The sequence below is a fragment of the Microtus pennsylvanicus genome, chromosome 1, assembly GCF_037038515.1.
Source record: "Microtus pennsylvanicus isolate mMicPen1 chromosome 1, mMicPen1.hap1, whole genome shotgun sequence".
NCBI classification, from domain to species: domain Eukaryota; kingdom Metazoa; phylum Chordata; class Mammalia; order Rodentia; family Cricetidae; genus Microtus; species Microtus pennsylvanicus.
The window spans coordinates 70,969,908-70,980,938 of NC_134579.1; the positions used below are offsets into that span (position 1 = coordinate 70,969,908).

General features: G+C 48.3%; 1 protein-coding gene across 1 annotated transcript in view; it reads left to right on the forward strand.

The window, feature by feature from the left end:
- Positions 1 to 10,722, forward strand: part of Masp1 (MBL associated serine protease 1) — a 65,043-nt gene extending 54,321 nt beyond the window's left edge. Inside the window, exons 11-15 of the mRNA XM_075967733.1 lie at positions 1,731 to 1,844; positions 3,164 to 3,349; positions 6,469 to 6,536; positions 8,402 to 8,501; positions 8,722 to 10,722. Of these exons, the coding sequence (XP_075823848.1) occupies positions 1,731 to 1,844; positions 3,164 to 3,349; positions 6,469 to 6,536; positions 8,402 to 8,501; positions 8,722 to 8,912 (659 nt within the window). The 3' untranslated portion in view covers positions 8,913 to 10,722. The remainder of the gene's footprint in view (positions 1 to 1,730; positions 1,845 to 3,163; positions 3,350 to 6,468; positions 6,537 to 8,401; positions 8,502 to 8,721) is intronic.
- Positions 10,723 to 11,031: the final 309 nt, after the last annotated feature.

Here is an 11,031-nt window from a genome sequence, read left to right on the forward strand (position 1 = left end):
AGACACCCAAGGGATAGGACAAGATCAGGAAAGAAGAAAGGGCAGGAGGAGCCCCAGGGAAGAAACAGAAGAGGCAGAGAGATGGAGAGGAAGGGTCACAGGAGGTGGAGGGAAAGGGGACGTTTGTCAGGTTTACAACTTTGTTAGGAAAAATGAAAGATGGATGTCACCCATTGCTTTAAAGATTTTGAAGTAGTTTTATTATCATTTTTTAAACATTGAGTCTTCCATCAATAATATTCATCCTGTGTTGGAACTGGTTAAATGTTTGTTTGGAAGCTAAAATTCATTTTACCATAAGCCCAGCTAAAAGTCCCTTCACACTTGGCCCTCTCCACAGCCCTGCAAATCTGTAATCCCGGTTTCTGCTATTCTTGTAGTGGAAGAGGGTGGATCGGACAGGGCAGAGAGATCATAAAGAGTCTAAAAGACAGAAGAAGAGGTAGAACACTGTCTCTGTGTCCATACTGAGGTTCAGTGAGGGACTGGGGGTGATGGCAGAGTTCAAAGGTGACATTATTCTCTGGGCAGGCTAGAGCATATAACTAGACTCATCTAGAGAGCCCTGCTCTGAGGCAGGATTTTCTAACTGGGTATCTCAGCCCACCTTACCCACCACCCCAATAAGCCCTGGTCGTGGGCAGGTTCAGGAGGCACCTCATAGGAAAAGAGTGTTCCGTGCTGAGATTTGTTCAGAACCAGGAACCAGGAAGCAGAGAACATGTGGCCCCTTCCGAGAGGAACAAGTAGAGTCTGGATCCTGCTCCAGAAACACCATCCGCCTTTCACTCTGAGCTATAGCCTAGAGCACCGAGGCTTCCCTTCCCGCACCCACCTCAACCCTGCCTACAGTGATGCTTTTCTGCTTGGCTCTGGCTGGGGGTGTCCAGGCCGCAGCTATCTGTGGACTTGCCGTTAGCTCTATTGAAAGGAAGGCCAAAAGTTTGACTCTGCATTAAGTGAGCATGAAGACCATACTCATCCCGGGGAAGGTGACAGCCGAGAAGGACACTAGGCCACTAATCAAGAGACCTGGTAGCCCTAGCTTCCTGTCACTCCAGCCACACAACCATTCTGAAGGTCTGTAGTCGTAAACGACAGGGCTGGCTATGTAGAGCAGTCCTCCATCCTGAGTGCAAGTCAGATTACAGAAGGAGCCTTTCACACATGGCTGCTGGGCCTAACTCTCTAACTCCAATAGGCTGGACATGGGTCACAATTCTGATGCCTTTCCTATTTCCTAAGGTGATGACAATGTGTCGTCACACGCCAGCTACTAACCATCCGCCTCAGTACCTGCCAAGTTTCCATGTGCACAAGAACCACTTGGGGGGTCTTGCTAAAGAGAAGTCTGAGGAACCCCCAGATGCTACCAATGCTGACAGCAGAACTCCACCAAACAAGTAAAGCTGAGTAGGAAGGCAACACTCCCTGGGTCTTTGAGGACCCACTCTGGGCTAGCTGGTACTCATCCAAGTCAAGAAAACCTCTTTAAAATGTCCAGCCCGGCCTATGTTGAAATAGGGAGTTAGAACTGCAGATTTAATTCCTCTTCTTGCGATGGGAACATCTGAGTATCTGACCTGGGCGATGAACACAGTGGGGGCATGTTTGGGCATTTGCAGGGCCTGGGGTCGTGCTCTTGAGTAGCATCAAGGCCCTTAGTTCGACATAGTCAGAGGCAGCATAGGACAATGCAGGACGCAGAACGTGTGTGCTCTATTCTTCAGGTACCAACTGGGTTTTGACAGCAGCTCACTGCCTCCACCATCCACTCGATCCAGAAGATCCAATCCTACACAGCTCAGACTTGCTCGGCCCTTCTGACTTCAAAATTGTCATGGGTGAGTAGGAGGGCCCAGACTTCCAAAGCCAGTTGTAGTTCTTGGAACAGAGTTTCCCTGGTGCCATTTGCAAGGCTCTTCCTTATGAAATAAAGACCACGCGCTGGCTCGGTTCAGTTCAACACTGAGCCACAATCTAATTAAAAACTAGTGCCAGCCCATGGCAGCCTATAAACTTCATAAGAACAAGATCAGCATCTATTGGGAGAGCGGAAGCTGGAAGTTTTGAGACAGGGGAGGATGTAGGGTAGTATCTTTTTTGATGCACATCAAGATTTTTAGTAATTGGAATTTTGTTTGGGGAATTTTTTTTTAAAGTCCTTTCAGAGCCAACTTGCATTACAAATTAGTCTCAGAAGATGAAAAGATGGCTTCATAGTTGAGAGCCCCTGCTCTTAGAGAGGGCCAGACTTCCTTTCCCACATCAGCAACCCACAACCACCTGTAACCCCAGCTTCAGAAGACCTGGCCCCCTCTTCTGACCTCAGCAGGTACCCCGTGCACATGCATAGCACACACGCACATGCGTCCACATGCACGCACGCACACAGGTATGCACAAGTGCACACACACATGCACACACATACACGCATGCATGCACGAAAATAAAATAAAAATCTTCTGGAACACCAAAAACATTGCATCGGGAATGAATAACTGAGAATCACTTTCAATTTCTTATGTATTATTTATTTATTTTCAGAATTAGTTTACAAAGTAGTATTTCCATATGAGGTTTTACATACATATGTTTCATTTTGGTTGGTTCTCCCCCACCCCACCCCTCTCGCCACTCATCTTCCTACCCCGCTTTCCTGCTTCCCTTTTTGCTCCCAGTATTCACCTGTTCCAGTTTCCTCTACCGTCTTCCCTACCCTCACCCCCTTAGAGAATCATTTCTTTTTTTCTGGTCATGTGGGTCCCACTCCTGGCCTTCACTCACATTTTCTCCTACCTACTCATGCATATTTTAATAGAGGCAAGGATGTACATGCGAGAGAGAATGCACAGTATTTGCCTTTCTCAGCCTGGGTTATCACGTAGGAAAAACCTCTAATTAAGCAGACGGCCTATGATGCAGACAGTAAAGGGTGACTATGATCAACTGGACAGTGGCAAGGGCATCAGATGGAACATTCTCAGTCACCGTGATGGTCAGAGGTGGAGCCAGAAGAATGCGCAGGATGGCTGAGGGGGTGAGGACAAAGAGGGGAGGGATTAAGACAGGAACGGGTACCAGATGGAACATGGGGCGGTAGCGAGCAAGGCTCCACCTTTGCCTCCACTCTGCTCTGCCTTACACACTTTCCATGGTCCAGGAAAGCACTGGAGGCGCCGCTCAGATGAAGACGAACAGCATCTGAGTGTGAGGCGCGTCGTCCTGCACCCCTCATACAACCCCAGCACATTTGAGAACGACCTGGGTCTGGTGGAGCTGTCGGAGAGCCCAAGGCTAAACGAATTTGTGATGCCCATCTGCCTGCCTGAGCATCCCTCCACTGAAGGTACCTGTCTTCGCTAGAGTTACTGTTGCTGTGATGAGACACCATGACCAAAGCAGGCTAGGGAGGAAAGGGTTTATTTGCCTTACACTTCCACGTCACTGTTCATCACTGAAGGAAACCAGGATTGGAACTCAAACAGGGCAGGAATCTGGAGGCAGGAGCTGATGCAGAGGCCATGGAGGGGTGCTGCTTACTGGCTTGCTCCACGTGGCTCGCTCAGCCTGCTTTCTCATAGAAGCCAGGACCACCAGCTCAGAGATGGCCCCACCCACAACAGGCTGAGCCCACCACATCAGACACTAATTTAACAAATGCTGTACAGACTTGCATACAGCCGGATCTGACCGAGGCAATCTCTCAATCGAGACTCCCTCCTCTCAGGTAACTCTAGCTTATGTCAAGTTGGCATAACAACCAGCCAGCATAGCATCTCTCCCTTGGCTTCTCCTCTGTAGTGTGGCTGTGGCTATGGCAAGGCGTTCTTCTTCAGCACTGATGAGGCTCTATAAAACAGCTCATCTCACAATGCGCGCTTCCCCTAACACAACCAAATCGGAACACATTCCACAGAGGCACAAGTAGTATTAGGAACGAAGTAAACCGGCATGCTTGTTTTTTTCATATAGGAACTCCAAAACCATCCAAGTGATTATACTAGAAAATTTAACGAAGTATTGATGAACTATAAGTAAAGGGGATGATCTGGGATGCACACAGGAAGAAATTGCATAGAGCCTGGGGCAGGGTTGGGGGAGTTAGTAGTCCACGCTGTGGAGGCTGGAAGAGTAGAAACCAACTCCCTTTTCTGAAAACCCCATCATTCAAGAAAACCTGTCATTCCTTGTTGTCACTCCCAGCATCACCACGCAGTACACAGAAGGATAGCTAGGGGGTGTGGCTCAGGCTGCACAGAGCTCTGCAATGGCGTGTGTGCCTTGTCCGCACTGGGCCCTAGTTTCAATAACCAGCACTACACAGCCAACCAGCAGTGGGAGGGAGGATCCAATCAAGACCCTGGCTTTCTTGGTGAGTCACCTTGAGGATGCTGCCAGCCTCATTAAGCCTAGGTCCCCCGCCTCTAAACTGGATGCGAAACCCCATCGGGCTGGCTATGTTATTAAAGTGAACTATCCTGGACAGAATATATCCAACGGAGAGCAGGAGGCCAGCCCAGGCCAGCTGGCCTCCTCTTCTGTGGAATTCAGTGTGTCATATCCTCACTCATTTCCTGAAGCTTAAAGATGGTGCAGAAGAAATGGCTGGAATCTGAGAAGTGTTTAAGAGAAGTGAGCCGACAGGAAATGTGTAGGTGAGACTGGCTAACCAGGCACTATGGGCTTCGAAGGGACCAGCTGCCTGGCACCCACTAACTTACGATATTCCTCCTGGAAGCCTTGTACATGTTGGTGTGACTCACCACTATGCCCAGAGATTACTGCCCCTCTCAACTCACACGGGAAAGCTTCTTTCTTCAGTAGGCAGAGATTAACATAGAGACCCACAACTGGTCAAGTTACAGAGAATAAGAGGCTGTGCTTCTCAGCCCTAAATTATATACATGATATCTATATCACAGCCCTCCGCCAAGGGCTCAGGGACCGCTGTGGACAGGGTAAACAGAAAGGATGTAAGAGGCAAAGCCTACAGAGAGACTTTTTTGTGGGCACAGCAGGGCAGTTACGTGTGAATTCACAGCAGTTGTGTGAAGTACAAACAAGTCCCGTGCAAGCCCCCAGCCAGACAAAATCCCAGCATGCAGAGGGGCGCTCAGCACAAAGTCCCACTCCTACCTGAGGAGATATGGTGATTGATGGCTTCTGGGAAGGGGAGAGTCAGTTTTCTCTATGGGTGTGACCTTTAGTGGGTCAACCACACTCCGGTGTAAGGTCACACAGCCAAATACAGACCACACAGATCAGATTTGTCAGATGAATAAAAAATAAATAAACAAACAGAGAAAGGGAGAGATGTCACAGAGTTGAGTGGGTCGGGAAGGTGGGTAGATCTAGGACAAGCTGGGGAAAAAGGGATGAATATGATCAACATGCATTGTACAAATTTATCAAAGAACTAATAAAATGTAAAAGAGAGAGGAAGGAAGGGAATGAGGAGGAAGAAAAAGAAAGAGAAGCGGAGGCTCATCAGCATCATGAGAAGCAGATGTGCGAGGAGAGATGCGGTTCTCTGAATTTAAACGCAGTACTGTCTTCAGTATCCAAGGCTTCTTATTAAATGAGAATGCAATTGCCCTCTCTGCCCTCAGCCCATTTCCATTTTATCCCCACATCTGTGACTTCATAAGCTTATGGACTTCATAATCCTTGGTTTGTGGGTTTGCCAAGTCCAGCACATTCATTTTAGGGATGTGGCGTCTGAAAGTGAGGCCTGACTTGTAACTGACTATGCTGGGCTCTATGTCCAAAGTCCTTGACCAGGGGGACCTCCTTCCTACAGCCTAACATTGCTGTAGACTTGAGGGTGCGAGGGAACAAGATGGGTGAAATGACAGCTCTCACGGAGCCTTAGGTCCTTGCTGGCTGCCAGGAAGGTGAGGTAAATAAAGGAACCAGGTAATAAATCAAGGAGCAAATGCCATCCGATTCAGCACCCATCTCGCCCTGTCCCTCCCCTGCAGCTGCCTTTCTCTGAGTAGTAACTTCTGCCCTTTTCCCGCCAGCAGAGGATGATGCAGTTGGCAGGGCCAATCTTAGCACATGCCACACAGTGTAGAAGGAGACAGCTCGTCCATTCCCGGCTGCCCAGACACAAATAATCACACAGAAACTATATTAATTACAACACTGTTTGGCCAGTAACTTAGGCGCATTGCTAGCTAGCTCTTGCATCTTAAACTGACACATTTCTATTAATCTGTGTGTCACCATGAGGCTGTAGCCTACCAGTAAGGTTCCGGCGTCTTTCATCTTCAGCAGCTACATGGTGTCTTCCTGGCTCTGCCTTCTTTCTCTCTATATCTTTGTTTGGATTTTCTATATTCTGCCCTGCCATAGGCCAAAAACAGTTTCTTTATTAACCAATGGTAGAAAACACATTCACAGCATGCAGAGGGGCGTCCCACATCACACAGATTTCTCCTCACAGTCTCTTCTCTCCTCCAGGAACCATGGTCATTGTCAGCGGCTGGGGGAAGCAGTTCTTGCAGAGGCTTCCAGAGAACCTGATGGAGGTGGGGTTCAATTTTATATCCTACAAACAGTGATGCCGTGGTTGTGCGTCCAGCCCTCTTGCTGTATTCTGCCTGTTCTGGGTTTGGAGGCTTTGAGAAGGGAAATGATAAGAGAGAAAACAGGGGCCAGACAACTCCAAAATTTAATAGGAGACCCAGAAATTTTGAAGTGTTTGTTGACCTGGACTTGGGCTCCAGTCTCTAAACGCCATTCTATGTCCCTGACAGCTTGTAAACATCTCAGAATGTGGAGGTCCTCCCAGAACATGGCAAGAGTGGGTACCCAGCAGGCTCATGAGTCATATATGCACCATGAAGACTGCATAGAAAATTAGCAAGAAGGGACCAAGCTCTGAGAAACGCAGTTCGTTCCGACGGGAACTTGACCATAGCACTCAAAAGTCATACCCCCGTCATTTCAGACAAGAGTGCTAGACTTAACCTAAGGAGCCATGGCTCCCAATCTTGGACCCTCGTGACTTCTTTATCCACCTGAAATAAGTTGTTTTAGTCTTCTACAGGGGGTAGGGGACAGCATCTGACTTACTAGATTTCCTCTAATAACCGTCTTGTTCTGACATGACTGGGTTCTATTATGGGGCTAGGTTCTAAATCCATTGAAGTCACTGACCATGTGACAGGCTTGTCACAGTCTAAAGGTTTCGGATGTGTGGCAATCACCCATTGCTTCATTCATGAACTCTCAGATGGTTACCCGCTGTCTCCTGCAAACTAGCTAAAAGGCTCACCAAGGAGAAGAGAAGGTAAATGGGTGCTCTCTAGCTCCTGGCCTCCTTGTGCTTCCGGTCAAGTGGGACAGACAGGAAGTAGTTATGGGTATGATGAAGATGAGAAAGAAATGCAAGGTTCTCTGGGATGTACAAGGGAGGTCTGGCCCAGTCTTGGGGACTAAAGATGGCTTCCCAAAGGACGTTGCTCTCAAGATGGTACCTGAATGGTGAATAGTAAATTAGGGACTCCAGCATATGCCAAAACAGCATCCTTGTGACACGGCTTCCTGTCCCCACTTTCCTAAGATGGCCATAGCCCAAGGAGACTCTGCACAGACTATAGTTCCCTTGTAACAAAAACACACTGAGGGTGCGTGCTTGGAGCACACTGTCCATTTCATTCTTACAGTGAGGGAAGTTGATTCACAACTGTCTGTAACTACAGTTTCAAAGAATCTCATGTCCTCTTCTGTCCTCCACAGGTACCAAGTAGGCATGTAGCACACAAACATACAAGCAGGCGAAACCGCATATATACATTAAAAACAATAATTTTATTATTCTAAAATAATAGTTTTAATGTCTTAATTTTAAAAAAAATACCTAGCACCCACATATAGTATACTAAATAGCTATACACTGTCAAAGCCCTTGGTCATTCATTTCCTTTGTGAAGATGCATGCAATTAGTAATTAATATTATTATTAATACTGTGAGGTTCATCTTTAAGATTAGGTGTGAGAGTCTCAGTGGTCTAAGAAGGAGAGATAAAACCACATGCACCAGGTTCCAGAGCAGGGATGGAGGAAGCCGTATGCAAACTGACATGGGTTTCTATATGTTGTCATATTTGAAGCTGGTATATATGCTAGGCAAGAATTATTGTTTCCATATGACAGATAAGATAATTGAGTCTCAAACAGGCAAAGCTACTCAACCAAGTCCACAGAGCAAGTCTGTAGCTGAAGCTATAACAGATGAATCCCTAGTTCTCCACTCCGTTGTGCCTTTACCTGTACCACGCGGCAGTTCCTGGAAAGGAGTATAAGGTAGCTGGAGGCCTGCTCAGAAGCTGTCAGACAGCAAGGTCCTCTTGGCCAGGAGTGGGCACCAACGATAGCCTTATGTTCCAGATCGAAATCCCAATTGTCAACTACGACACCTGCCAGGAGGCCTATGCTCCATTGAAGAAGAAAGTGACCAAGGACATGATCTGTGCTGGAGAAAAGGAAGGTAAGAAGCTGACTGAAATATAGGTGCTGAAAACCTGGGATGGAGTGGGGGCGAGGGGAAGAAAGACACTTTCTCGGCATCCCTTCCTGAACTAGCTCTGGTTTGGATCCAATGGTCTGCTGCACCCTCTAGTGCCCGATTGCCTGAACTACAAGTCGAACTCAGATTTGCACTGGGAAAGGGGCACACTGTTTTTCATCTGTACCTCCCTTTTATCTAGGGGGAAAAGACGCCTGTGCAGGTGACTCTGGAGGCCCCATGATGACCAAAGATCAAGAAACAAACCAATGGTACCTGGTGGGCGTAGTGTCCTGGGGCGTGGACTGTGGGAAGAAAGATCGCTATGGAGTATATTCTTACATCTATCCCAACAAGGATTGGATCCAGAGAGTCAGTGGAGTGAGAAACTGAGTACGGCTCCCCAGCCCAGCACCCACTGGTCAGTCGCCAGCGGAAGATCATCGGTGAACGCGAGCAACATTCCTCCCCTGGCCCTCAATCTTCACGCCCATTCCTGGATGATAATGGAATTCCTTCAGCCCCTTCTCCTTGCTCTTGATAGAAGCAAAGTAGCAGAGTGGTCAGAGTGAAAGTCTGGATCTGGATCCAGCATTTACCACTTTTGGAATGATGGACAGCTGACCACCTCTTTATGCCTGTCCCTTCAACCACGGGGCGCAATGTGGCTATACCTGATCTACCTCACAGAAGCACGATGAGGAGAGAGTTACTATATGCATAGGACTTAATCCCATGCATGAACTACGTGTTCCATATGTGTCCACCAGGCAGGTGGAGTTCTTTATAAACTCCTGCTTGGGTCTCAGGGATGATTAGCGACACGCCCCCTCTTCCCACCTGCCACCATTTTCTCAGTCTGCCCCCTAAACTCTAAGCTTCTTTTCCAAAGACAGTTCCCCAATCCCAGCCCCAATCTCCCATAATAATGTAAAAGAAACGAAATTCTTAGCCCTATAGCATGGCACAGCTCACACACTCAGCAATGTAAGTAGACACTTGAGGTAAGTTCCAATGGTAAGAGTGACTCAGGGAAGTAAGGGCTGGAAGGGAACGGTGGATTGTGAAGCCAGACCACCTCCATCTTTCATGTGTCCCTCGACGGGTCCTTTTTCCTCATTTGAAGGACCTTTCAAGCACTGACATTCTAGAATCCAACAAGGCCATGTTTTCGATGATGGCTTAGACTCGGAGTAACCCCAAAGGAAAATGTTCATTAGACTGGAGCCCCAAAACTCTCCCGCTGCCCCTGCAATACCCACCTTGATCCACCACACCCAGGTCCCAAAGGACATAGCCAAGGCCAAGTGCAGCCAAGGATCTTCCCCTGAATCTTAAGAGAGTAGCTTATCTGAGCCCCACCCTCTTCTCACGCCCCCCTCCTCCTGCCAACATGGGCTGTCCAAGTCAGGCCCTGGCAGGCTCGCTCTCACGCACCTGCTCTCTCCCTCCCACATCCTAGCTGACCTTAAGCAGCTATTGCTCTAGTTCCTGCCTGTTTGTCTCCACATCTGAGAACCTTCTTCTTTGGAGAACCTTCTAGAGACCTCACCCAAGACAGACTTTTCCAACAGACAGAGACCCAGCCCTGTGTTTCTGTGTGTGAGAATTGTTCTTCATAGAAGGCTTTGGTCCTTGAGCTATGCTGCTGCTGCTAGAGCCTAGGCGAATCTCAAGCAGTGGGGGATGAGGACTCGAGGGCACTAAGCCCAGGGCTGCACACTCGGGGGCAATTCACAGCCTGCTTTTATTTCTCTGAGCAAGTCATTCTGCCTCTACCGGGTTTGCTCTTGATTCTGTAAGGATATGGCACTTAGACCCAATGATCGGACACCACTCAAGCAAGCTGGTACTCTACTGTACTGGCTGGTTCTGTGAGTCAACCGCACAAACTAGAGTCATCAGAGAGGATGGAGCCTCAGTTGAGGAAATGCCTCCATGAGATCCAGCTGTAAGACATCTTCTCAATTAGTGATCAATAGAGGAGGCCCAGGCCATGGTGGGTGGTGTCACCCCTGGGCTGTTGATCCTGGGTTCTGTAAGAAAGTAGGATGAACAAGCCAGGGGAAGCAAGCCAGTAAGCAGCACCCTCCCGTGGCCTCTGCATCAGCTCCTGCCTCCAGGATCCTGCCTTGTTTGAGTTCCTGTCCTGACTTCCTCCAGTGATCGACTAGGATCTGAACGTGTAAGCCAAATAAACCCTTTCCTCCCCAACCTGCTTTTTTGGTCATGGTATTTCATCACAGCAATAGAAACCCTAAGACATCTATTTAGGTTCCTGATGAAGACTTTTGATGCAGTTTTGAAACTGTTTCGAGGCAACAAGTCTTTCCACTGAGCAGTGTGCTGGTCCAGGTCGTGCTGACAGCAGCATCAGGACCGAGGCAGTGAGGAGAGTACAGGCCCTACCTTCGCGAAGCTCCAACTGACACTTATGTGACTACTGTATGGGCATGACCTCTGACGAGTGTAGGGGAAGAAGACCTTCAGAGAGTGTGTCCTTCCACAAGTG